The sequence below is a fragment of the Ovis aries genome, chromosome 2 (genome assembly GCF_016772045.2).
Source record: "Ovis aries strain OAR_USU_Benz2616 breed Rambouillet chromosome 2, ARS-UI_Ramb_v3.0, whole genome shotgun sequence".
Lineage (NCBI taxonomy): Eukaryota > Metazoa > Chordata > Mammalia > Artiodactyla > Bovidae > Ovis > Ovis aries.
In genome coordinates this window covers 186,819,266-186,847,157 of record NC_056055.1, presented here as the reverse complement: position 1 = coordinate 186,847,157, position 27,892 = coordinate 186,819,266, and the positions used below count along the sequence as shown (strand labels likewise).

At 45.4% G+C, this 27,892-nt stretch overlaps 1 protein-coding gene and 1 non-coding gene across 28 annotated transcripts in view; one reads left to right on the top strand and one right to left on the bottom strand.

Moving 5' to 3' along the window:
* CLASP1 (cytoplasmic linker associated protein 1) overlaps window positions 1-27,892 on the top strand; it is a 272,898-nt gene that overhangs the window by 73,532 nt on the left and 171,474 nt on the right. For all 27 annotated transcript variants that reach the window (XM_060411218.1, XM_060411217.1, XM_060411213.1 and 24 more), the window contains exons 3-6: window positions 21,188-21,266; window positions 22,675-22,778; window positions 23,560-23,651; window positions 25,415-25,490. In XM_060411218.1, the coding sequence (XP_060267201.1) occupies window positions 21,188-21,266; window positions 22,675-22,778; window positions 23,560-23,651; window positions 25,415-25,490 (351 nt within the window). The remainder of the gene's footprint in view (window positions 1-21,187; window positions 21,267-22,674; window positions 22,779-23,559; window positions 23,652-25,414; window positions 25,491-27,892) is intronic.
* On the bottom strand, window positions 20,526-20,651 carry LOC114113424 (U4atac minor spliceosomal RNA). The gene has a single exon (XR_003588459.1). It is a non-coding gene; the product is annotated as a U4atac minor spliceosomal RNA (small nuclear RNA).

Below are 27,892 nucleotides of genomic sequence, written 5' to 3'. Positions count from 1 at the left end.
GCCTATTTAAAATTTTTGTCTTTTTTTCTTAATTATTTGTGGGTTTTAGAAAGTATTGTGGTATAATCCATTACCATATATTTTATAGATATATTCTGCCCAGTTTGTTGTTTCTTTTTTACTTGTGTTTATTTTTTCTTTTAGGAATATGACATTTCATTTTATCTATCTGTGCCTTCTTAATGCCCATTAGTAAAATATTTTACAGTTTTCTTCACATAAGTTCTGTGATTCAGTCCTAATTACCTTAGGTTTTTGTTGCAGTTATGAATTTGATTTTTTCCATTAAACTTTCTTCCTGATCCCAATTGATACAATAAAAATGGCATAGATTTTTCTATATTTTTAGAGGATTTGGCCACTTACTCTCTTGTCAGTTCTAATTTTCAGTTGACCCTCTTGGATATTTTTAGTAGACTTTTTTTTTTTTTGCAAGTAGCAATAATAATGTTGTTGTTACCAATAATCATTTTCTAGCCTCTTGATCTCTCTGTGCTTTCTTTTTTGTATTGTATCGCTCAGTCCTGTCAGGTTGGTAACAGGAACATCTCTTATCTCCACCCTGTCCTCACCTCTCACGGGCATGCCCCTGGTGTTTTCAGTCTGGTGTCCTGCTGTTGGTTTCTAATAGGATACCTTTGATTTGTTGAAAGATGTTTCCTCCAATTCTTTAGTCGCTAATAGATCATAATCATAATCAAAAGCAGAAATGAGAGTTAAAGTTTTTATTTCCTTTCCTTCATTTCCACTGGGTAATTTATGCTGGTGCTGGGGCTTGTTATCTCATTTTTCTTCCCTGGGATTCCCCTCTTCTCAGTGCCCTTTCCTACAGCTACACCTTTATTGTTCATAATTTCTCTTCCTCCATTCCCCAGAACAATCCAAGGCAGCCTCAACTGTTTATTTTACAAATATTTCAGGTGTTTATGATAAGGAAGGCACTTTAATTTTGTAATGGACATTTAGAATGTTTCAGTTGTGTTAAGATTTCTGGGGGTTGGCTGCTGTCAGCATACCCCAGCACCTGACACCTGCCCATCAAAAGAGCTTTCCGCCAAAGCTGGTCTGATGCACTGACTGTGGTTAGTTCCCTGGGTTTCTGTCTGCCATGTCACGCCTGGGCAGGCTTTGGATCATCAGGCTTTGGCCGCCACATTCTAGCGTCTCTCCCAGCATCCTCCAGCTTCTCCTCTGCTGTCCTTTCCGTGGTGTGCCCTGCAACATCTGTCAGTTATAAACGCATTCCCTTATGTTCTTCATCTCCTCCTCCAGCCTGTAGAGTATGTGTGTGTGTCTACCATTCTAGGGAGGAACAACCACCATCTTACTTGACCAGCAGAGTCTTCAGGCTGCCTTACTGAGTTTCGCTTGGGTCTTGCCACTGGGAGTTTCCTACATTCTGTCTTGACTGACATCCCCATCACTCTTTATTCCACGTGTCTGACCTCTCCTTCCATGAGCTTGTGGATGGACGTAGGAATTGCCAAAACCATCTTGATCTCATGTGACTTCTTACCTGATCAAGCCCTAATTGGCAAAGCTCTCTTCTTCACTGCCGTTTGTTGCCACCTCTGTTCTTTTCTCCTTTTTTAAGTTTTTACTTTTTGGCTGTACCTCAAGGCATGTTGAATCCTAGTTCCCTGACCAGGGGTCAGACTCGTGGCCCTTGCAGTGGAAGCACGGAGTCTTAACCACTGAACCACCAGGAATGTTCCGAGTCCTTTTCTTCTAGCAACTCTTTTTCATCTACTTGGTCAGTACCTCTGCCTGCAGTCCTTGCAGATATGGGGGCTCATCAAGATACCTACCTCAGTCTTCCCTCTGCACGCTGCATGGGAATTCTCCTTCATGTGGGTGTTCCCAGACCCATCTGTGCACCCTGAATTGCCCTGGTGGGCTTCACTTAGCAGACCTGTGCCTGCAGCGTATTTCTGTGTTGATACCCCATCAGGCCCCTGCAGCTCAGCATGTCAGAAGCGATTCAGCTCCTTCTGCACTCACACAGACCTCACAGTATGACCATTAGCTTTGCTGCTCAGCTCAGAAACCTGCAATCTCTGCCCTCGTTATGCCCAAAGCTCTCTCTGCCCCCAGTTCATCCTCCCTGTCTTTGCAAAGATGAGCATGTAAAACTGCAGATATATCATTTCACACTCCTCTGTCCTTATCCCTTTCCTGCTTCCATCTCATCTCCTCCTTTTTTCCAAACTTTCAAATCTTTCAATGATTCCCCAGCGCTTTAGGATGAAATTCCTAAGTTCTTACAATGCATTGAACTTTTTTAGAGACCATCTCATGAGACAGTCGTATAGACTTCCTAATTCCTAGGATAACCTCTGTCAGTGTGTTCATTGACTAACCTGCTGGATTTGATTTGCTACTATTTTGAATTTTCTTCTCTTACAAGTGGGATTGGATGAGTTTCTTTAACTTTGCATGTGACTCCTGCCCAGTTTTGTAGTACTGCTACTGCTAAGTCACTTCAGTCGTGTCCGACTCTGTGCGACCCCATAGACGGCAGCCCACCAGACTCCCCCGTCCCTGGGATTCTCCAGGCAAGAACACTGGAGTGGGTTGCCATTTCCTTCTCCAAGGCATGAAAGTGAAAAGTGAAAGTGAAGTCGCTCAGTCGTGTCCACCTCTTAGCAACCCCATGGACTGCAGCCTACCAGGCTCCTCCATCCATGGGATTTTCCAGGCAAGAGTACTAGAGTGGGTTGCTGTTGCCTTCTCCTTTGCTAACTTTTAGAGTGAGTTGGGACTCTTCTACCTCTCAATTGCTAGGAGGTTTATGAATGGAGATATAACTTCTCACAGGGTGGAAAGGAAAAATGCTTTCTTCCGATTTGATGACGATGAAGTGAAGTGAAAGTCACTCAGTCATGTCTGACTCTTTGCGACCCCATGGACTATACAGTCCATGGACTTCTCTAGGCCAGAATACTGGAGTGGGTAGCCTTTCCCTTCTCCAGGGGATCTTCCCAACTCAGGGATCGAACCAGGTCTCCTGCATTGCAGGCAGATTCTTTACCAGCTGAGCCACAAGGGAAGCCCAAGAATACTGGAGTGGGTAGCCTATCTCTTCTCCAGTGGATCTTCTTGACCCAGGAATCAGACCGGGGTCTCCTGCATTGCAGGTGGATTCTTTACTAACTGAACTATCAGGGAAGCCTCTGTGATGATGGTGAGCACAGCGGAGTTACCAACAGGGACAACACTGTTTTGGACTCAGCACTCTAGTGAAGAGACAATCGCGAAGACAGATGAAACACTGCAGACCACGCAAATTCTTTTGCAGCTCACACACCTCCGGACCTTCTGACACTGGCCTTTGTCAGTTTTGATTTGTCCCTTGGTTTGTCCTGCAAGTACTCTTAAAATTAGGGGGGGAAAGGACTATGTTAAAATATACATAGCATAAAACCTACCACTTTAACTGCTTTTTTGGGAGTGGGCCACTCCGTCGGGCTTATGGGATTGAACCTGGGCCACAGCAGAAAAAGTGCCAAGTCCCAGCCGCTAGACTGCCAGGGAATTCCCTCAACTGCTTTTAATTGTACAGCTTAGTGGCTTTAGGTGTATTCACAGTGATGTTCAACCATCACCATTATCCATCTCCAGAGCTTTTTCATCAGCCCAAAAGGCATTCTTTAAACAATAACTTTCCATTTCCCCTCCCATCAGCTGCTGCTAACTGCTACTTTACTTTCTTTCTGTTTTTCTTTAATTGAAGTATTGTTGATGTATAATAGTATGTTAGTGTCAAGGGGAGTGTGTGTGTGTGTGTGTGTGTGTGTGTGTGCACGTGCGCTAGCTCAGTCATGTGATTGGGTGTGTGTGCGTGTGCGTGTGTGTGCATGTGCGTGTGTGTGTGTGTTGGCTCAGTCGTGCGATCCCATGGCTTGTAACCTGCCAGGCTCCTCTGTCCATGGGATTTTCCAGGCAAGGATACCAAAGTGGGTTGCTATTTCCTACTCCAGGGGATCTTCTTGACTCAGGAAGAACCTGCATCTCTTACATTTCCTGCCTTGGCAAGCGGGTTCTTTACCACTGCCTTCCCCCCATCCCCACCCCCACCCCCACCCCCTCCGCCCGGGCATGCACAATTCTGCTTTCTGTCTCTGAGAATGTGCTGTTTCTTGGTACTTCCTATACACAGAAGCATGCAATAAGTGTCCTTTTGTGTCTGCTGTATTTCACTTGCCTTAATGTTTGTAGGCGCTCTTGAACACGAGTTCTATCTCAGAATGAGGAGGCGGGCGTGTTTACTGTGTGTGGTTCCCTATGCCCTACAGTTGAAATTGATTGCGTCAGTGATTCTGCCAATCACCTGCAGAAGGCAGCATTAGGTGTCACATCACAGAGACATGCATGGAGTTTGAGATGGTAACTTTCTTCGGGCCCATGGCTAGTAACCACGGTGGTGCCATGTTTTGAACCCAGTTTTGTCTGACTCCAAAGCCTATTTATGCTCTGTCTGCCACTTGGATCTCCACCTTTGCTTCGTACCCCATGTCATTCTGGGTTTCTGAAGGTAGAAATTTCTGCCGGGCTTGTCTTGAACTGTGTGGCTTGCACATCTTACTGTGTGTGGTTCACACCTTGTCTACCTCCATCACAGTGACCTGAAAGCTTTCTCCTTGAGTTTAGACACAGGATGGCCATCAGGTACTCTGGGTAGTAGTTTTGCTGATAGGTACAGTTCAGTGAATTGGTTTTCCATAAAATGATCTTCAGATATGTAGCACAGTGGAAGCTTCGATTCCCAAGATCATTCTTATAAAGCATCCTGAGCAGAGTTTGGTGGGATTTGGCTGGCTCTGAATGCTTCATAAGTTTGAATCTGAAGAACCTGGGAATCTGTCATTTTAACTTTCACTTTTCCCTTGGTTGCAGTAAGATGCTTCCTAAGCCATGGGAACCTGGAGGGTTTCTCCGTGTCCCACTGTTCCCTTATTTGCCATTCAGTTCAGTTCAGTTGCTCAGTCGTGTCCAGCTCTTTGCGACCCCATGAATTGCAGCATGCCAGGCCTCCCTGTCTGTCACCAACTCCCGGAGTTCACTCACACTCACGTTCATCAGGTCAGTGATGCCATCCAGCCATCTCATCCTCTGTCGTCCCCTTCTCCTCCCGCCCCCAACCCCTCCTGGCATCAGAGTCTTTTCCAATGAGTCAACTCTTCGCAAGAGGTAGCCAAAGTATTTGAGTTTCACCTTCAACATCAGTCCTTCCAATGAACACCCAGGACTGATCTCCTTTAGGATGGACTGATTGGATCTTCTTGCAGTCCAAGGGACCCTCAAGAGTCTTCTCCAACAGCACAGTTCAAAAGCATCAATTCTTCAGCGCTCAGCTTTCTTCACAGTCCAATTCTCACATCCATACATGACCACTGTAAAAACCATAGCCTTGACTAGATGGACCTTTGTTGGCAGAGTAATGTCTCTGCTTTTTAATATTCTGTCTAGGTTGGTCATAACTTTCCTTCCAAGGAATAAGCGTCTTTTAATTTCATGGCTGCAGTTGCCATCTGCACTGATTTTGGAGAAAAATAAAGTCTGACACTGTTTCCAGTTTCCCTTCTATATCCCATGAAGTGATGGGACCAGATGCCATGATCTTCGTTTCCTGAATGTTGAGCTTTAAGCCAACTTTTTCACTCTCCTCTTTCACTTTCATCAAGAGGCTTTTAGTTCCTCTTCACTTTCTGCCATAAGAGTGGTGTCATCTGCATATCTGAGGTTATTGATATTTCTGCCGGCAATCTTGATTCCAGCTTGTGCTTCTTCCAGCCCAGCGTTTCTCATGATGTACTCTGCATAGAAGTTAAATAAGCAGGGTGACAATATAGAACCTTGATGTACTCCTTTTCCTATTTGGGGAAGCTAGGGGACGACAGAGGATGAGATGGCTGGATGGCATCACTGACTTGATGGACGTGAGTTTGAGTGAGCTCCGGGAGTTGGTGATGGACAGGGAGGCCTGACATGCTGCAGTTCATGGGGTCGCAAAGAGTCGGACACGACTGAGCAACTGAACTGAACTGAAAGCTTCTCGTGGTTGAGGCCACTTTCACCTTTTGGATGACTGGGCTTCACAGTGGGTGCTAGGCAGGCCCTGGCACTGCACTAAGTGAGTTTTCCAATTGAGAAATAAAGCAGATTGATGGGATTCACTCCGTTATTCAACAAATAAGTTTCTGGGCTATAGCATTCAATAATTGGATACAAATTCTCTTCTTCATGAAGCTCATGTTTCACTTGGGAGAAAGAACCCATAAGCAAGTTAACTGAGTGAATTTTATAGACTACTGGGAAATGGAAAGAGCTGCTTTTTAGAAAAATACTGCCTGCGTGGGCCAAGGGCATGTGTACATGCCCACAACGTTCTGTAGGGTGGTCAGAGTGGGCCTGGCTGAGAACACGGCTTTGGGGCAGAGATGTGAGTGGGTGCTGGTATGGGGTGGGTGGCAGCCTTGGGGAATAGCATTTCAGGTAGAGAGAGCATCTGGTGCAGAGAGGGGCCCCATCTGGGGCAATGGAGGAGCAGCCAGGAGGCCGGTGAAGGGAGGGAGTGGCTGTCGGAAAGACGAGTTCCTGTGCAGCACTGGGAGGCATAGGCGGGTTCTCAGCGAAGAACTTGGTTAGCATTTAGATGGACATTCTGGTCGTGTGGTGAGAGTAAAGGAGAGGAGCCAGGATGGGAGGATGCACACCGGGTCAGGTGGCAGTGCTTTTTCTGTCTGTGGTGTTGATTGGAGTGCACAGTTCATGCTGTTTTCATCAGAGTCCCCAAACCCCGGGCTGCTGACCGGTACCACCCTGCAGCCTGTTAGGAACCAGGCCCCACGGCAGGGTGCGAATGAGTGAAGCTTTACCCGCCACTCCCAATCACTTGCATTACTGCCTGAACCACCCCACCTTTGGCAAATGTAATGAATTCTTTGGTGATCCCGTCATGGAAGATGATTTCTTCTTCATGGAAGAAGAAATGAAAGATTTCTTCCATGATCCAGAAAGATCTGAGTAGAGTTCTTTTAAATCTAGTAACTGATTTTTTTTTCAGCTTTACTAAAATATAATTTACATAACATTTATCTACTAACTATACAACTCAATTATTTTTTAGTAAGTTTACAGAGTTGTACACCCATCACCACAGTCCAGCATTAGAACATTTCTCCATCACTCTAAAAGGTCCCTTGTATCCATTTATAGTCAATCCTCATCATCACCCCCGGCTGTAGGCAACCATTTATCTATTTTCTGTCTCTGGGGATTTAGCTTTTCTGAGCCTTTCATATAAACGAAATCTTACAATATGTAGTCTTTCTGTCTGATTTCTTTTATTTAGCATCCTCTTTTCAAGGTTCACGTGTAACATAGCATCTGTCATTACGTTTGTTCCTCTTTATTGTTGAATGGGAATGGTATTTAACTGTATGGATTACCAGATTTTGTTTGTTTATTCATCAGCTGATGGATATTTGGATTATTACCACCTTTTGGCTACTAAGAATAATACCTACTTTTTTCCAGAAGTGCAGCCATAGGCAGGCAGATGGTTCTCTGGAGTGAGTACACACGAGAATGATTTTGGTTTGGGGAGCATCTTTATAAATTTTATTTTCTTCCTTTGCCCTTTTGTAAGACTGATGGATTAATGAATGTTATTTGAGCCAGATAATAGCCAAGTGACCTTTCCATTGCCTGTTTCCTTATCTGCGAAGTAAGGATATTTATAGGTGTAGTGGAGAAGGAAATGGCAGCTCACTCCAGTGTTCTTGCCTGGAGGATCCCAGTGACAGGGGAGTCTGGTGGGCTGCCGTGGGCAGAGTCAGACACGCCTGAAGCGACAGCAGCAGCAGTGCTCGGCACAGGGAATCGTAAGGATTAAGGAAGACAGTGAAGAGAATATGTGCAAGCAAATAGTTAATCTCCCCTATTACCCTGCCTCCCCGACTCCTGTTATCTCTGAGGAAGCGGTAGCGCTGAGAGAGACTATATGAGGACCACCCTGCTTTCAGGAGTGGGTGGTCTTATTGGAGAGAGATGTGGACTGCAGGTGAAGGAGCAGAGGCCAGGTGAACTCCTGGACCAGGCTAGCTGGGTGGGTTTCTCAGAAGAATTAGGACCTCGGCTTGGAGGAGGGGAGCAGGGAGGCTTCTAGGAGAGTCCGGGCAACTGGGAGAGCCATAGGCCTGGCTGGCTGGGGGTGGCTGGAAGAGATGGGTGTGGAGGTCGGCGTAGGGGCATATTGGGAGAATTGTAAAAGCCCATGTGGAACACTTGGATCTGTGTTTACTCCCTTGGGCAACCATGAGTGTTTTGGTGCCTGATTTCATGTTTATGGGATGGGTATAGATGAGGGAGGTTGCAGATTTAGGGGTCTTTGGCCAGATTAGACCCATAAAATGTTTTTTTTTGAGGGAGGGGATTTCCCAGTTGTTTAAATTCATTCAGACAATTCAGTCCAGTCGCTCAGTTGTGTCTGACTCTTTGCAACCCCATGGACTGCAGCACGCCAGGCTTCCTTGTCCATCACCAACTCCCAGAGCTTACTCAAACTCATGTCCATTGAGTCCGTGATGCCATCCAGCCATCTCATCCTCTTGTCATCTCCTTCTCCTCCTACTTTCAATCTTTCCCAGCGTCAGGGTCTTTTCTCGTGAGTAAGTTCTTCGCATCAGGTGACCAAGTATTGGAGTTTCAGCTTCAGCATCAGTCCTTCCAATGACTATTCAGGACTGATTTCCTTTAGGATGGACTGGGTGGATCTCCTTGCAGTCCAAGGGACTCTCAAGAATCTTCTCCAACACCACAGTTCAAAAGCATCAATTCTTAGGCATTCAGCTTACATTAGGAGAAGGCAATGGCAACCCACTCCAGTACTCTTGCCTGGAAAATCCCATGGACAGAGGAGCCTGGTGGGCTATAGTCCATGGGGTTGCAAAGAGTCCAACATGACAGTGACTTCACTTTCACTTTTCATTTTCATGCATTGGAAAAGGAAATGGCAACCCACTCCAGTGTTCTTGCCTGGAGAATCCCAGGGATGGGGGAGCCTGGTGGGCTGCCGTCTATGGGGTCGCACAGAGTTGGACACGACTGAAGCAACTTAGCAGCAGCAGCAGCAACAGCTTTCATTATAGTCCAGCTCTCACATCCATATGTGACTACTGGAAAAACCATAGCTCTGATTAGATGGACCTTTGTCAGCAAAGTAATGTCTCTGCCTTTTAATATGCTGTTTTGGTTGGTCATAGCTTTTCTTCCAAGGAGCAAGCGTCTTTTAATTTCATGGCTGCAGTCACCATCTGCAGTGCTTTTGCAGCCCAAGAAGATAAAGTCTTTCACTGTTTCCACTGTTTCCCCATCTATTTGCCATGAAGTGATAGAACTGGATGCCATGATCTTCGTTTTCTGAATGTTGAGCTTTAAGCCAGCTTTTTCACTCTCCACTTTCACTTTCATCAAGAGGCTCTTCAGATCCTCTTCATTTCTGCCATAAGGGTGATGTCTTCTGCATATCTGAGATTATTGATATTTCTTCTGGCAATCTTGATTCCAACTTGTGCTTCATCCAGCCTGGCATTTCTCATGATGTATTCTGTATATAAGTTAAATAAGCAGGGTGACAGTATACAGCCTTGACGTACTCCTTTCCTGATTTGGAACCAGTCTGTTGTCCCATGTCTGTTTCTGCCTGTTGCTTCTTGACCTGCATACAGATTTCTGAGGAGGCAGGTCAGGTAGTCTGGTATTCCCATCTCTTGATGAATTTTCCACAGTTTGCTGTGATCTACACAGTCAAAGGCTTTGGTATAATCAATAAGGCAGAAATAGATGTTTTTCTGGAATTTAATGGATGTTGGCAATTTGATCTCTGGTTCCTCTATCTTTTCTAAATCCAGCTTGAACATCTGGAAGTTCATGGTTCACATATTGCTGAAGCCTGGCTTGGAGAATTTTGAGCATTACTTTACTACCGTGTGAGATGAGTGCAATTCTGCAGTAGTTTGAGCATTCTTTGGCATTGCCCTTCTTTGGGATTGGAATGAAAACTGACCTTTTCCAGTCCTGTGGCCACTGCTGCGTTTCCAAATTTGTTGGCATATTGAGTACAGCACTTTCACAGCATGATCTTTCAGGATTTGAAATAGCTCAACTGGAATTCCATCACCTCCACTAGCTTTGTTTGTAGTTATGCTTCCTAAGGCCCACTTGACTTCACATTCCAGGATGTCTGGCTCTAGATGAGTGATCACACCATGGTGGTTATCTGGGTCATGAAGATCTTTTTTGTATAGTTTTTGTGTGTATTCTTGCCACCTCTTCTTAATATCTTTTGTTTCTGTTAGGTCCATACCATTTCTGTCTTTTATTGTGCCCATCTTTGCATGAAGTATTCCCTTGGTGTCTCTAATTTTCCTGAAGAGATCTCTAGTCTTTCCCATTCTATTGTTTCCTCTATTTCTTTGCATTGATCACTGAGGAAGGCTTTCTTATCTCTCCTTGCTATTCTTTGGAACTCTGCATTCAAATGGGTATTATCTCCTTTGCCTTTAGCTTTTCTTCTTTTCTCAGCTATTTGTAAGGCCTCCTCAAACAACCATTTTGCCTTTTAGCATTTCTTTTTCTCGGGGATGGTCTTGATCCCCAAATTTAAAATTCTTTTTCCCATTCACAAGGCACTTGCCCAGTAGCCTCCTATAGTTGGTGGCTACTGATTTGGACAGTATAGATCTTGACAGAAAATTCCTTTCACTGCTGAAGGTTTTATTGGGCTGGTCCAGATTTTTAAACAAAGGTTACTGACTGCCTCAAACTGTGTTCGTCCCTGGTCCCCAGCCTCACTGGGCCTGTTAATGCGCTTGTGTAAAATGAAGTGCTTTTGGATGATCTGAAATTTCTTTCTTTCTTTTAAACTATTTATTTGTTTGGCTGCAACAGGTCTTAGTTGCAGCACGTGGGTCTAGTTCCTTGACCAGGAATTGAAGCTGCCTCCCCTGCATTGGCAGCATGGAGTCTTAGCCATTCCACCACTAGGGAAGTCCCTGAAGTTTCTGCCTAATGGTAAGACCCCAGTATGTGGGCAACAACAGCAACAAGCCTATCACTTCATTAGTCCCATTAATCTAATATCAATTATTTATATTTTGTGCTCAAACACTGTCTCTGGAGGCCATTCCAGAAGAGGGATTTAAATTGTAGGCTGCTCAGTGGCATCTGGTTGGCGTGGGTGTCCCAGGACTCCCTGGGTGGTGCTTTGAAGGACAGCAAGTTTGGATGAATAATTCTCCAGTGTCACATGAATACACGGGGTCATTGACTTTTATCACTCTATTCTTGGGTATATGTGTTGTGCTCTTATTCTTGGAATTGAAAATGATCACATTGTAAGAGTTCTGTTAATTTCCTCCTTATTTAATAAGGTTGCAGTGTAGAGTCTTAAACTAACACCACCACCAACAAAAAATGCATAGAGTGAGCATCCTGGAGCTCCTTAGGGCACCTAGCACATTAAGGTAAAAATAATGCTGGGGGCTTCCTTGATGGTCTAGTGATTAGGTCTCCTTGCTTCCACTGCAGGGGGCGCAGGTTGTATCCCTGGTTGAGGAACTAAGATCCTGCAAGCCACATGGCATGGCAAAAAAAAAAGTGGGCATCAGGTGTACAGTGTGTGTTCTTTCGGAGAACTCATCCTAAGGAGGTAACGTGTTGAAGTGTGTATTCATCGAAGTGTAGCGGCTTGGCGGATTGGTCCAGTGATCCTGATGCCTGTATACAACAGGATATCATCCAGCCACTGAAGGTGGGGTTGTAGATCACTATGTATTGATTTGGGGCTAATTCCATGGCATATGAACCCATTTATATAAAATTCATAGTACACACACGTGCATATGTGTGCGTGCAAGATATCTTGAGGGATAGTCATCAGAATATTGGTACTTGGGGGCTTCCCTGGTGGTCCAGTGGTTAAGACTCTATGCTTCCACTGTAGGGGCCTTGGGTTTGATCCCTGGTCAAACTTAATATCCTGCATGCCTCATGGTGTGGCTAAAAGAAAAAGAAGAGGACTGTCGACAGTTGGGTGATGAGATGTCCTAAGGAGGTAACGTGTTGAAATGTGTGTTCATTCAGGCGCCTTACTTTCTTCTTTGGGGTTACACCCCCCACCCCACCCCACCCCCGCCCTGGCACTGTTCCTGTCTTTCCTCAGAGGGCTGTGCTTTGTTGTTTTTGTTTTTTTGAAAGTGTCGCTCTCGAGACTTCCCTGGTGGTCCAGTGGTTAAAAATCCACCTGCCACTTTAGGCAAGACAGGTTCGATCCCCGGTCTGGAAAGATCCCTCACACCATGGAGTGACTAAGCCTGTGGACCACAGCTACTGAGCCTGCCCTGCACTCTAAAGCCCTGAGTCACAACCACTGAGCCCACGGGCCACACTTGTTCAAGCCCTTGCACCCTAGAGCATGCACGGCACAGCAGGAGAAGCTGCTGCAACTAGAGAATAGGCCCTGCAAAGACCCAGCTCTCACAGCCAGAAATTAGAAGAAAAAAGTGCTGCTCTCATAAAGAAGGGGACAGACACTTATTGAGTGCCTACAGCATGTCAGGCATGTTGCTGAAACCTTTAACCCTCCTGTGCACTCTTTGAGGTAAACATATGATTATTCTGACTTCATGAATGAAGCATGTGAGGTCTGGAGATTGAGCATCTCTGTTGGACAGTAGATGTAGTACAGTAGGGATTCACACCCAGGTCTGTGTTCACAACGCCCTTGGACTTTTTCCTGTTTGGGGCATTATCAGAGCATCAGACATGTTTGGGTCTGAGACCAGCTCTATCTCTGGCATTGGCAGAGGAGAGATGTGACCTGCTTAAGGTCTTCAGCTAGCTAGAGAAAGACAAAGAAGACTAAACAATGGGTTTTGTGATATTGTGATTATGCTGTAGTGAGATTGACCTTGATCAAGTCAGGAGGCTTTTCTTTTTTAGTTCAGTTACTGTGGACTTTATTACCTTAGGTAAGTCTCTTTACCTCTTTTAAAATTTTCCTTATTTTCAAAATAAGGGTAATATGTTCCACACCTCAGGTTATTTTGAGATTATTCAGATTCATCCAGAAGTACCTTAAAAACCATAAAGTACAATATGAGTGCAATATAATTCTGTTACTCCAGCTGATCCAGCCTTCCATGACTCAGGAAGTGACCTGTTCTTCCTTGTCTCTTATGGACTTTTTTTTTTTTTTTAGGGAAAAAATGAAAGTATTTCTTTCTCTATCATTAAGCGGATGTCATTGTGAAGAGAGAACAGTGGTAGATTGCATTTTGGGGCTTTGACTTGTAGTTTGTAAGTAAGTAAGGTATGTGGACAAGAGGTCCCTTGTCACAGACTTACATGTAGGTCGAGTGGTCCAGGTCACTCCCACTTTTCTTAAGTTTTTTAAGTTTTAAAAACCTTAAAAATAATTGGAACTGTATATAGAAAGTGCGCGGTGTACAAAGGCACAGTTTAATGAGTTGTCCTGAAGCTAACAGCTGTTTGATTGCTCCTCAGGACAAGAATTAAGAGTATTGCCAGCACTCCCCAAAGTTACCACTCTCCTAACATTTGTGGCATCACTTTCTTGCGTGTCTTTTTAGTTTTATCATCTAAATATGCACCTTAAAATTAGAGTTTATGTTTGTCTGTATTTGGCATCTGGCCTTTTCACTCACTGTTGGATATATCTGTATTGTTGAGGGTAGCTTTGATCCATTTATTTTGATTGTTTATTGTTCTTCCTAGTATGAAAACCACAACTTTCACATTCTACAGTAGATGGGCACCTGGATTTCTAGTTTTTGGCTGTTATGGATGGGGCTGCTCTGAGCATTTTTGTGCATTTCACCTGTTGTACCTGTGCGTGCATTTCTGTTGGGCATATGCCTGGCAGAAGGGGGAGAAGGGGACGACAGAGGATGAAATGTTTGAATGGCATCACTGACTGAATGGACATGAGTTTGAGTAAACTCTGGGAGTTGGTGATGGGTAGGGAAGCCTGGTGTGCTGCAGTCGATGGGGTCACAAAGGGTCAGACACGCCTGAGTGACTGAACTGAGCTAATGCCTAGCAGTGGGGTAGCTGCATATGTACCTTCGCATTTGGGAGCTCTACGCCAAGATGTCAGAGAAAGCAATGGCACCCCACTCCAGTACTCTTGCCTGGAGAATCCCATGGGCGGAGGAGCCTGATGGGCTGCCATCTCTGGGGTCGCACACGACTGAAGCGACTTAGCAGCAGCAGCATGCCAAGATGTTTTCTGAAGTGTTGGTTGTAGCAGGTTATATTCCTCCCAGCACGTGTGAGAGGTTCCGTGGTAACACGTTCTTGTCCACACTTGGTCTGTGGGTCTTTAATTTTAGCCATGCAGGGAGTATGTAGTAGTCTCATTATATTTTATTTGGTTGGCCAAAAAGTTCATTTGTGATTTTGCATAAGATCTTACAGAAAAACCAAAATGAACTTTTTGGCCAGTCCAGTAACTTGTGTTTCTCTGACAAGTAATTGAGGTTGAACAACTTTTCATATGTTTATGAACAGCAATATCTTTTGTGAAGGGCCTGTTCAAATATTTTGCCCATTTTTCTACTGGGTTGTCTATTGATTGGGCTTGTAGGTGATCTCTATGTATCCCAGAATCAAGCCTGTTGTTGTTGTTTATTTGTCTTATTAATATTGTTTTCCAATACGTCATGGCTTGCCTTTTACTTCTTAGGATATTTCAGTGCACCATGGTCCCTGATTTTAATGTCCTGTGCATGGGTTTCTCTTTTAATGGTCTATTGTCTATTGTGTCCTGATATTTCCCCATCTGGGGATCATGAAGCTGTTTTCTGATGTCACTTTTTGAAAGCTTTATTGTGATGTTTTCCACACTTAAATCTGTAACCAGGAGTTCATTTTTATGTGTGGGTTGAGATAGAAGTCACTCGCTTTTTTATTGCAGATGGATGTTCAGTTGACCCCGGGTTCTCAGCCCAGTGTAATGCCTACTTAGTCATAAAGAAAGGGCCCATCTATGCCCAAGTCTGTGTCTGTCTTCTTTTCTGTAGTAGATCTTGATTTTCCGTGGGAGTGAGTTTTACCATCTTATGTCCTGCCCTTTGCATTTCCACATAGATTTTGGAATCAGCTTGTGAACTTCCTAAAGATAAATTACAGTTGGAATTTTGAGTGAAATTTTGTATGTAGATCAATTTGGGAAAAATGGAAATTTTGCAATATTGAGTATTCCAACCTGTAATTTCTCCCTCCATTTATTTTAGTCATTTTAATTTTTTTTATTATTCTGTAGCTTTGGGAGTAGAGAATTATTTTGGCTAGATTTATTCTTAGGTGTTAATTTTTATGCAGTTAAAAATGAAAACTTGAAAAATTTCCTTAATGAGTTATTAGTATAGAAAAGTAGTTGATTTTTTTTTTTCCTTTTTGGTATATTGACTTTGTATTAATCAGTCTTGCTAAACTCACTTATAGTATACCTGTAGATCTTCTTCATTTTCTACTTATAATTTGACAATTTTGCTTCCCTGTGAGTTTTATACCTTTCATTTTTTCCCTTGCCATAAAACTTTAGTGAGGACCTTAGATACAGTATTGAAAAGAAGATGCAGAATGGACTTTTTCGTCCTGTTCCCCATATCAAAGCGAAAGCTTTCGGTATTTCATCAATTATGATGTTCAGTTTGACCCTTGGATTAAAATCTGGCTATTTCTACCATTCAGCTGTTGGGAATAATGCTGCTCAGAATGTGAGTGTTCAAGTATTTATTGGAATCCTTGTTTTTATTTATTTGGGGTTTATACCTAGAAGTGGAATTGCTGGATCACTTGGTAATTCTGTGTTTAATTTTGGGGAGAGCTTCCATACCACTTTGCACAGCGACTGTACCAACTGTACATTCCTACCAACAGTGAATGCGCAGAGTCCCAGTTGCCCCACATCCTCACCAACACTTGTTTTCTGTTTCTTGCTTCTGTATTTTGGGGGATACTAGTGACCCAGATGGGTGTCAGCTCTTGCTTCTGGTCTCCTCGTGCTGACCTCTTCTTTTGAATCCATTGAAACTTACGTTAATTCTGTTTTCTCTATGCTTAGTCTCTTACCTACTGTTTTGAATTTTCCATCCGTTTGTTTCTCTGGGCTTCATTCTGGAATTTTTCTGCAGACTTACTTTCCTGTTTAATTCCCTGTTCATCTACATCTAGTGTGTTTTTAAGTCCATCCATCCAGTACTTAATTTTGGACATTGCATTGTTTGGTTCTTTTAAAAATTTGTGTCACTTTTTGAAAGTAGTCACCTCTCCCCTTAATTTTAATCTTAAGAATTTTGTCTTCTTATACATAGTAAGAATTATTCTGCTCCTAATTATTCTCACATGGATCTTCATTTCGGCAAGTTTTCATTTATAGTTGTCCTGCGTGCCTGATTATCTTTGGTTGTGCTTTGGACATTGTGTTTGAGAATTTTTTATAGAAGTAAATTGAGGACTAAACTAGAATTATGTTCTCTCCATCCAGAAATGATTTGTGCTTTTATCTTCCAGGGGTTTTAGGGCACCAGCAATCTAATAAAATCATTTCTATCTTCTGTCAGGGATTGGTATTTTTCTAGGTCACCTAGTTTCTTGAAAATCGGTCCGCAGTACATCTGGAGGCTGTTTTATTTCCAGTTCGCTCTCCAAATGTATAGCATTTGGATTTCCAACCCAAAGTGTAGGGGGTTGTTTGAGGTCTCTGGAATGTATGTTCTAGATCCAAGTGGTTATCACAAGTAATTCTCAAGTGTCTTGTTGCCCCTTTCCAGTGTATAAACGGCCCTGGAGCAAAGGTAGGCCGTTTACTGCAGGCTTCTCTCTCTGGATTTTAGTTCTCTTACGTTTTGTGACCTGGTAGTTTTTCTGTGCCTTCTTAGTTCGCCAGTGTTTCCAAGTGGATGTACTTTTATGTGAAATTCTGCATTTGTAGTTGTTTTTAGCATGAGGGGTGGCCTGAGTTAGTCAGCCATTATTACCTCCTTTTAAAAGTTATAGGATAAAGGAACTATGTTAGCCCTTGAACACATCTGTTCCAAACTAATTAGTAAAAAACTAGTTAGTGAAGTAGGGGTTTATTATCACTTACCATGAATCCAGTATCATGCTGTGCATTAGGGAAGTTTCAAGGAAATACCAGGCATGGTATTCCATATATGCAAGGACGTTTAGCTGGGGACACAAATATAAACTTAAAATTAGATAGAATATGGGAGGAGACAAGGGTCATGCAGGATTGCTAGTTTAGTGAAAACTATGGATAGAGTGAGGGGTGTGAGCTGACCCTCTCTCTGCCTGGCCATCTTCCCGTGGTGGGCACAGTGCCCTGGCACTCCCTGCTGTACATTGCAGCTCTTCTTTTGCTCCTGCACTGTATCTAAGACGCGTCTGAGGCCCTTCTGGAGCTGCTTCCCCTGCCCCCTCCCAAGTCCTCAGGCTCCAGCTGTTCCATTCTTCCTACCTTCGCACCTCACTCTTCTCTCTGCTGGGAGGTTTTCTCTTTCTTTGGTGTGAGGCCAGTTCTTGACAGCTTATTAGCCTTGTGCAGTGCAACCCCTCCTGAAAATCTCCCCTGCCAGCCCAGGGCCTCTCCCCAGGAATCCTAGGCGTGGCCTCCACTGATCTGAATCAGTACTTTGGCCCCTGCACTGGCAGTGACCATGATTTGGGGCTAACAGCTATCATGTGGGTCATCTGGCCCTTTGCATGCAGCAAGCACTATTTCAAGCACTTCATGTACACACAGTGACCTTCGCTGTAGCTGTTACTGTGTCCCCATTTAACAGGTCAGAAAACTGAGGCACAGAGAGGCTTCACAGCTCCTAATTAGAGTTGTCTTCTGGGCGATGACTTTATTCATTTCTCCCTTTCTTCAGTAGGGAAATAGGAATGTAGGAGAAGGGCCTGAACTGTGAAGATAAACATTTGTGGGTTGCCTCTCCTTTCCTGCCCCCACTGGGGCCGTGACTAAGGGTGAAGTAGACAAGTGTGTGTGGGGGGATTTGTGCCTGGGACTGTGCTCTGCCCTGTCCATCCCAGGTCCCTGGGGCTTGCTGCATCCATCAGCCTTGTCTTCCGGAGCAGTCTCTGGATGCTCCCAGTCTGTTTGGGTGGGGATTTGGGGGAACGATGCTGCCTAGGATTTAGTCAGGCCTGCTCTGGTCGGACCTGGCAGTAAACCTCCATCCTGGAAAAGTTTAAAGTTTGTTTTTCCAGTTCCACAAGTGGGTAAACTGACATGGGCTATCATATTTGAAAAGACCATAGCCCTCTTACATCACAGTCTTGTGGGAATTCTGAAGGGATGTGGTGAGAACTGAAGCCCGTTATTAATATTTCTGTAATGAATAGCACTCCCCCCTCCAACCAGTGGTACACCAGACACATGCTTAGGATTTCATCAGGGAAAACCCAGTTCCTAATAATTGAGAGTTTGCTCTTTTTTTGAAAAATAAACTTAAATTTTTAGGACAGTTTTGGATTTACAGAAAAATTGCAGAGGTAGTAGAGCCCCCAATGTATCTATCCCACATTGAGCCTCCCCATCATATATCATTGTCTAACACTAGTATGGTGTATTTGTTGAGACTAATAAAGCAATATTGATAGGTTGTGATTAACTGAAGTCCATAGTTTATTTGAGTCTTTTAAAATTTTATCTAATGTCCTTTATCTATTCTAGGCTTCCATCTAGGATTGTTGTTTTAGTCGCTAAGTCATGTACAACTCTTTTGCGACCTCCTGGACTGTAGCCCACCATGGGACTGGGCAAGAAGACTGAAGTGGGTTGCCATTTCCTCCTCCAGGGAATCTTCTCAACCCGGAGATCTAACCTGCATCTCTTGCATTGGCAGGCATGACCTAGGAAGCTCACACTCTATTTAACTGTCTCCTAGCTTCTCTTGGCAGTGACAAGGAAGAAGGAAATTTGACTTTCCTTCTTTTTGCTGACTTTGATGGTTTTGAGATGTATTGGTAAGATATTTTGTAGGCTGTCCCTCTGTGGGAATCTGATATTGTTATTAGACTGGGCTTGTGGGTCTTCAGGCTAAGGATCACAGACCTAAAGCCCCGGTTTATCACATACCAAGCATACACACCTCCAACCTGATTTATGGCTGTTGATGTTGACCTTGATGATCTGGCTGAGGTACCAGTACCCTTTGTCAAGCTTTTCCCATTGTACCGTTACTCCCCCTACTCTTTAGCTATACCCCCTACTCTTAGGGCTTTGGAAGGAAGTGAATGTGTGATTCCTCATCTTCTGTAGCTCATAAATGAAGTCATTAAAGTGGTTTTTTTTTTTTTTTTTTTTTTACTGTTTTAGGCTTTTAAAAAAACCTGTCACAAAACAATGCTGTCTTTATACAAAAATTAAAAAAATTATGCCCTTTTAATATCTTCAAGTCACCAATCCCTTACAAGGACAGTATATGTATTGTGGTTATTATTGGGCAAATTTTGATTCCTTTGTTTTGAAACAGTGACTTTAAAGCTGAATAGAAAAGCCTGCTGTTTTTACTTTTTCTGGTCGCAAAACCTTGCAAGGGCAGGCAGATGCAAGGACTCAGTATATCATTAACTATCCGGCGTATCTTCAGGATAATTAGAATTACCGCAGTTTTGTTCGTTGGTTCTGTATAAACACCAGATCGTGCCCCAGATCATTTCCGAACTATGTTTAATAAAGTTGCACAATGCAAAAGTGCTTCCTACTGAGCGACTACACACACACACACACACACACACACAGCTCTCGTTTTAATGATAGAGCGAGGTGGCAAGGGCGAGTGGGGGGGGGCGTTAAGAATCACGTTATCTGTGTAATTGTAAAAGAGAACACAAGTGAAAGTGAAAGTGAAGTCGCTCAGTCGTGTCCGACTCTTTGCGACCCCATGTTCTGTACCCTACCAGGCTCCTCCGTCCACGGGATTTTCCGGGCAAGAGTACTGGAGGGGGGTGCCACTCCAGAGGATCCTCCTGACCCAGGGATCGAACCAGTGTCTCCCGCACGGTAGGCAGACGCTTTACCGTCAGAGGCACCAGAAGTCACAGTAGGGTACCTGTGTTCTTTCACAATTAGGTGCGAGCAGGTGCCCGGCGCAGGTGTTACTTTTGCTCAGTGGTGTCCGACTCTTTGTAATTCCACGGACCGTATGTAGTCTGCTAGGCTTTTTTGTTCACGGGATTCTCAAGGTGAAGAGTACTGGAGGCTATCTTTTCCCCAATCCCGGCGCCAGAAGGAGACAAAGAAACGAACGGTAGGGGCTTAATGTAGTTTTTCTTGGGAAAGCGTGTGGGTTGTGAAAACTCAGAACTCTGTCTTGTCAGCTTGAAGCGCCACCTAGGGGTTTTTACCAGCATAGCATTGGCCTTTTTATATTTTAAGAAGCTGTTATTATAACAAACAAATCGTGGAAAAAGAGATTTTTCTTTTTTCCAAAAATTGCACCGGGATAAAGCTGAGCTTTAGCTGGTGCGGGCGTGTTGCATAGGCGTTAGCAGTACTGTCCTCACTAAACGCTCATCGGACAGTAGCGCAACCCCAAGAAAAGGATGGTTGGCGCAGCCTTCGAGCGAGGCGCGAGTAGCAGGCGCCAACACTGAGTAGGCTTGTGGCGACTAATTCACCAGTGCCGCCGCAGCCGCCCGGCAGCCGGTGAACCTCCGCTGATCACGGCTTCCGAAGCTCGCCACCAAAACTTCGTTTTCGGAGGCTCGGAAGGTCGCAAAGAGGCCGTTCAGTGGTACCCAGAAGGCCACGCGCCGGCCGCGAGCTGATTTGCATACGCGCGCCCTTACGGGGCGGGGCCTTGGCGGGAGCTCCCGCCCTCCTGGGCTGGCGCTCGGAGCCGGTTCGCGGCGTCTGTGTTTGAGTAGTGTCTCGCCGAAGACTCTCTCGTGTTAGCTCTGTAAACCGCCCTTTCGGACAATAGCGGCCCTCTTCCTGATACCCACGTTCACCCTCGGGTCGGCGCTCGCTTGGGCTCCCAGGCTGTGTCTAAGCCAGAGATGCGGGGGCGTGCCAGCAGCCGGCGGGCGAGGGCGCCAAGCCCCGCATGGGCCGCTGACGAGAGCCTGCTGTTTATCGTTGCAGGTGGTTCTCCTGGGCATGGACATCCTGTCCGCGCTGGTCACCCGGCTGCAGGATCGGTTCAAGGCGCAGATCGGTACAGGTGAGCGCTCTCCTCCTCCCATCTCGGCCTTCACTGGGTCTCCCCAAACCCTGCACTTGGCTGTACCCACCCCATAGCCAGCCCTCGTTCAGCCCCCCACCTTTTCTTTCTAGCCCCCCCTCTCCCCGGCTCGCCCCCACCTCCTCCTGCATGTGTAGATGCTGCACCGCTGCCCTTGCTCCCCTCGTGGGCACACCTGGATCTGCCACCTCCGCGCTCCTGCTGGCATCCCCCTGGCCCCCTTTCCATACCTTTCTGCTGTCTTTTTCTATCTTCCTGTTCTAGTACTAGCTATTACTTTTTTTATGCCAATTAGCCATCATGCTGTGGTGCCAACCAAACCCTGTTTGCCTCTGACCCTTGTCTTGGAGAGGCATTGCCTTTTCTCTTTCAGAGTCTTACAGACCCGACACAGCTGTATTTTTAAACAGTTTATTGTTACTATGACCGTTTTCACTTTGGTTGTCAGTGTCATTTCAAGTGTGGTAAATGATCACTTTTATTTTGAAGGGAAAATAGTGTCAGAATAATTAAATAAAAATAACATCAGGTTTCAAAGGTTAAGAGACGATTTTATTCCCAACCTCTGGGCATTCATAATAACAAAACAAGCCCTAACCCTTTCCTTTTAGCATTTCTCGTTACAACAGGCACACATATATTTGTGCATTTCTGTTAACTTTCTGGTCAATGTGCATGTTTAGATAAAGCCATGAGCTCTTCCCACTCTGCCATAAACTGTGAATCTGCAAATAAAAATCCCTCATTCTTTCATTAATTTGATTACATAATACCAAATTAGATGAATTGTTCAGAATTATTTTTTGTAAAAGAAATTCCTAATAGACTTTTAGAAGAAGCAAAGTGAGTTGACCTCTGACATCCAAGTGCCCTTGGAATAGCAGCGATAGCCCACCCAAGCTGTGGGGAGGAAGGGCAGGCAGAGAGCTGCATTCTGTCTGATGAGCATGCAGAGATGTTATGTAAAATGAAAAGCAGACCGAGCCTTAAGTGTCTGTTCTTCCACCCCCGAGCAGATGCACTGGGGCCTCTCTCTCTTATCTGGATTTCCTTTTGTGTTGACTCTCTCCTGCCTAGGTCTTCCATCGACATCCATTTTAATAACATTCTAGCAGCTTAAAAACACATTGGGAACTTCCCAGAGGAAGGTGGCATAAGGAAGAAGACAGTGTGCCCATGCAAAGATTTTCGCAAATTCTCATAGTAGCTCCCATGAATTTGAGCAGGAGGAGATTTATAGGGGTTGGTGCTTGATGTGCATCATAGAGCGATGTGCATCATTTAGGTCAGGATTTTGAGATATCTTGTTAATTAAAATACCCACAGTTGGTGACTTCAGGCCACCAGAGTAGGTTTTCATTTGATCAAGTTGCATTTTAATTTCCAGTGCTGCCGAGTTTAATAGACAGACTGGGAGATGCTAAAGACTCTGTGAGGGAGCAAGACCAGGCCCTGCTGCTGAAGATCATGGATCAGGCTGCTAATCCCCAGGTGAGACTGGGGTGTTCCTGCAAAGTATGCATGGGTTTCAGAGAAAAAAAATTTATGGTATTTCATCTGGCCCCACTTTCCCCCCATAGGATATTTACAGAGGGTGTACCTTTGAATAAATTAGTGAACTTAACATGGGTATGGAGTGCTTGGTTTAATTTCTTAGACTCAAGCTCATTTATGTAATTGACTCTTTGTGTCTCTGAAAAGATGCAGCTGTGATGTCAGGGCCATCAGCAGCCTGGCTGCAGCCCTGGCCCATGTCTGCTGGTGAGCTGGGCTGCTGGGACAGACAGCCAGGGATACAGCTCTGTCTTACCTGTCCAGCTGACCATTGTTGGGGGGTGGGGCAGGGGAAGACGGTTTTAGGAGAAACTTTCCCAGGGAAGGTAAAACCTAGACTAGTCTGGGAAGCAGAGCAGGTTAGAGGATGGGGTGGGCACAGCTCTTCAGGCCAAGAGAGTAGCCTGAGTAGGTGACCTTTGGTAAGTCACCCAGCTTCTGCTTCATTTTCCTCACCCAGTAACTGAGGACAGTCCCACCTCTTTTTCAGGGTTGTCCGGAAAATTAAATGCAATTACATAAAGGAATGTGTTTTGAAAGGTTTTAGCTTGGTATAGAAACCTATGTTACCATTTTCCAAAAAGCTCCCCAGAGGGCTAGCGGAGGCGGGGAGGGATATGGCACCTGGTGTGAGGTCCCTGCCCTGGGGGTCCCTGGCTTGGATGGGCTGTAGCAGCCTCCTCCTCTTTTCTCCCCACCTTACCTCTGCCGTCTGCAGTACGTGTGGGACCGGATGCTTGGCGGCTTCAAGCACAAGAACTTTCGCACCCGGGAAGGCACGTGTCTCTGCCTTGTGGCCACCCTCAACAGGTAAGTCTGGGTGGGGCCTGAGGGCTTCCTTGGCCAAGCTTTTGTATTTGTAACTTTTAACTTTGAAATCATCATATATTTATAGGAAGATGTAGAGAAGTGTCCTGGGAGGTGCCTCGCACCCACCCGCTGTCTTGCGAGTCTGTAGTGCAGGGTCCAGACCAGGAAGTCAGTATTGATATGAGCTTGTTCAGGTTCCTCCAGTGACGCAGTGTGTTCTGTGTGTGCCCAACTCTGTCACAAGTGCACCTCCAGATAACTCGCTGCCACGTTCACGGGCAGACCTGTGCCTCACCCCAGGCACTCTCACATTGCTGTTCTAGCCAGTCCCCAACCTTTTGCCAGCCAGTCACCAGTTCTCCAGCTCTGAGATTTTATTAAGAATGTTATATGAATGAAATCACACAGAATGTGACCCTTTGAGATCAGCTTTGTTTGTTTTCCTCACAGCATAATTCCCTTGAGATTGCATATGTGCTGTGGCCAAACATTTCATTGCTTTTTATTGCCAAGTAGAATTCCTTGATATAGATGTATCATAATATATTTAACCATTCACCTGTTGAATACTTCCAGTTTGGGGTTATTATAAATAAAACTGTTATAGATACATGTACCAGTTTCTGCCTAAACAGAAGTTATCATTTATTTTGGGTCAGTGTCCGAGAGTACAATTGCTGGGTCATTTATCAAGTTTGTTTTTAGTTTTTAAGAGAAACTCTTAGCTATTTTCTATAGTTATCTGTACTGTTATACATTCCCACTATCAGTGGGTGAATGATTTAGTCTCTTCAGAAACTAGCGTTGAATGTTATCACTGTCTTTAATTTTAACCATTTTGATATGCAAGTAGTCTATGTCTTTGTGGTTTTGCTTCCTTAATGGCTGTTGATGTTTTAAAATTAAAAATTACAGGTCACCTTTCCTGATTATGAGAGTATTACTGTATATGTCACAGAAAATCTGCATGAAGAAGAAAGTGATCATTGTGTATAATTCTGGTCCCTTCAGATAATCACTGTTAACACGTAGCATTTTGTTCCAGACTTTAGAGTTTTATTATTTTTAAAAAAACAAAATGGATAGTGTAATGTTTACATTACTTGGTAGATTTTTTCCCCTTAATGTGCTAGATTTTTCAGGGTCATTAATTATGGCATATGTCTGAAGCTTTTAAAAAATGTTTCTAGCCTTTGATAACAGTTGTTTCGCTTATTTATCCTAAGGGAGTAATCCAAGGGTAGTCAAAGAGAATTGTATTGAGAGAGCATGTCTGTGACTGCGCTTATGGTGGTGAACAGTTGCGAGTAGCTCAGTTATTCTCCAACAGGGCAGTGTCCTCTCAGCTGTTCATTGCAGCGTTTTCATCAGGCAGTTACCTGAACGTCTGTTGTGGCGGAGAACTGCACACGCTGCAGGGAGAGGGTGAGGGTTAGCGGAGGGGTCCAGGGACCTGCCTGGTAACACAGTGAGTCAGGCAGAGTAGGAACCATCATGGGACAAATAGTGATGCCAGCACGGTGGAACCCCCGCTGAGCCAGGACTGGGCTTCGACTTGAAGGGACGCCAAGTGCAGGGGGAGACTTGTGAGACGCACTTGCAGTCTTGGACTCTGTGCAGAGGGCTTTTGGGTGTGTGTTTATTTTGGAAGCACGTAAGGGAGGATAAGGAGTGAGCCTTGGTGAGAGAGAGTGGAGGGGGTAGGGGAGGTGGCCTTCTGTCTTCTGTTTTCACCACCAGTAAAGCATTCCTTTTGTTTTCAGCTCTGGAGCTCATACGTTAACACTAAGCAAGATCGTGCCACATATATGTAACCTACTAGGAGATCCCAACAGCCAGGTGAGTGTATTTAGCAAGAAAGGAAAGTCGTTGGTTTCACAGAGTGAAGGTGCATTTTGATGATGTGTGGGTGGGACTTTATTCATCTCTTAGAGCTCTAGGTATTGTTTGCAATTGTTGGGTTAGTGCCCAGTAGTGCCCAATATCTGGTGTCTTGGGTAGACCTGGGAGCCACTCTGCTCTTCTCTCCAGGTCGGGATGGGCCCCCCATTAGCCTGTAAAGTGACATCATCCAGACCAGCCTCCAAGAGAAGGACACTGTGGTCACCATCTGTGTAGCCAGAGAGGTGGGCATGGGGGAGGGAGCAGTGACCCCCTCCCAGAGAGGGAGAGGTGGGCTGTACAGGGCCGGGGGGCACTTCTTGGAGGTGATGGAAAGGTGCCACGTTTCGCTTTGGGTGGTGGCCACACTGGTGCCCCGTTGATGTTTTCTGTAAATTAAAGCAAAAACTGAAAAACAACAGAGCATCACTTCCCTAGCGTCAGGGCAGGTGGGGGTGGCGTTGGTGAGCAGTGAGCCCAGCTCAGAAGCCCCGTTCCTCTCTAGGTCTCTCCTAGTGTCATCAGGGGCCCTGGCTGTCACCTTAGCTCACACAGCCGCCTAGATAAAGGGGCTTAACATGGGACAGTGCCTTACAGAAGTGTACACTTTGGCCCTTGAACAACATGGGTTCAGAGCACACAGGTCCCCCTTCAGGCGGAGGTTCATAGGATACACTGCTATACTCCATGGACCCTGGTAATCTGGATCCAAGGAGGCTGAACCACGCGTGTGTGGAGGGTTGGTGCCCTGACCCCTGCCTTGTCCAGGGGTTGACTGTACGCTGGGAACAACGTCTCAGATTCAGCCTTGACTGGCAGCAACTGAATTGCACTCCATGGGCAAGTCTGCATTCCTCTCGCTGCCCCCAGCTCAGCTCCGAGGGCCCGAGGTCTGAACACTTTCTGCCCTCTCCTCCTCCATGTCTCTGCCCTTCATCCCAGTTGCATTCCTGCCTCCTTTGGGGGGCTCTGCTGTGCTGCCCATTCCTGCTCGATGCTGGGCTATGCTGGTCTCTCTTGCCTGCACCCACTTTCTTCTTTCTATTCATCCTCTACCCAACCTTTACTGAGAACACTTGACATTGGAAATGTGATTTTCAGATATTTTTATTTTTTGAATCATGCTTTATTGTGCAACATTAATTTAAAAATAACAGAATCAACTTTTTAAAAAGATTCTAACTTACCACATGAACTGTTTTGCCTTTTTGCCCCCTTGATGTCTTGTCTCCACTTTGTTTTCTGTGGGAAGAGTAATTTATGCAGGTCATACTCTGAGGCTGTGACTGCTTGCTGCATGGTGTCCTGTCTTTCTTAGAGCAGGAATGCCAGCCGGGCTGGCTGAGGCGCTTTGTTCCTCACTCACGTGCTTACCTGGTGGCTCACATGATAAAGGGGGAAGGAAATGGCAGCCCACTCCAGTATTCTTGCCTAGAGAATCCTGTGGACAGAGGAGCCTGGTGGGCCGCTGTCCATAGGGTCGCACAGAGTCGGACACACTGAAGCAACTTAGCATGCATGCATGCATTGGAGACAGAAATGGCAACCCATTCCAGTATTCTTGCCTGGAGAATCCCAGGGACAGAGGAACCTGGTGGGCTGCCATCTATGGGGTCGCATAGAGTCAGATACGACTGAAGCGACTTGGCAGCAGCAACAGCAAATGGTAAAGAATCTGCCACAATGTGGAAGACCTGGGTTCAGTCCATGGGTTGGGAAGATCCCCTGGAGGAGGGCATGGCAGTCCACTCCAGTATTCTTGCCTGGAGAATCCCCGTGGACAGAGGAGCCTGGCAGGCTGTAGTCCGTGTTGTCGCAAAGAATCAGACACAACTAAGTGACTAAGCGCGGCACAGGTGCTTACTCTGGTCTGAGAGGTGATGTGAGTATTCACGCTGGGCCCGGGAGGCAGAATAGGGGTCAGTGAGGCCAGGTTTAGCGGGCAGTCATCGGCCATCTGGAGTAGACAGCATCTGTAGCCAGAGTTTCCCACACTGAGCATCCCAGGAGCCTGAGTGTTCACATCTACCTGAGGAGGGTTTCTCTGCGCGTGAGCGAGTGTGTGCAGACACACAGGCCCGAGGGCCTTATCGCCACCCCTGGGGATGCTACCCGCTCCCCTGACGCCAGCCCCCCAGGCGCCCCTCCTCCTGGGGGTGTCTGTCCATGTGCTTGTGCTCCTGACTTTACTCACGTTTTCTTGTCGTCTTTCCTGCTAGTCTCTGAACCATCAAGGTCCGGATTACTCTGTCTTCTCTTTATCACCCCAGGGCTGCCTTAGGACTGAGTGGATTCTCCAGAGCTGTTTGCATGGCTTTTCCCTCTTAGTTGTGGACGTCTCAGGCTTTTGAGAACAGTTG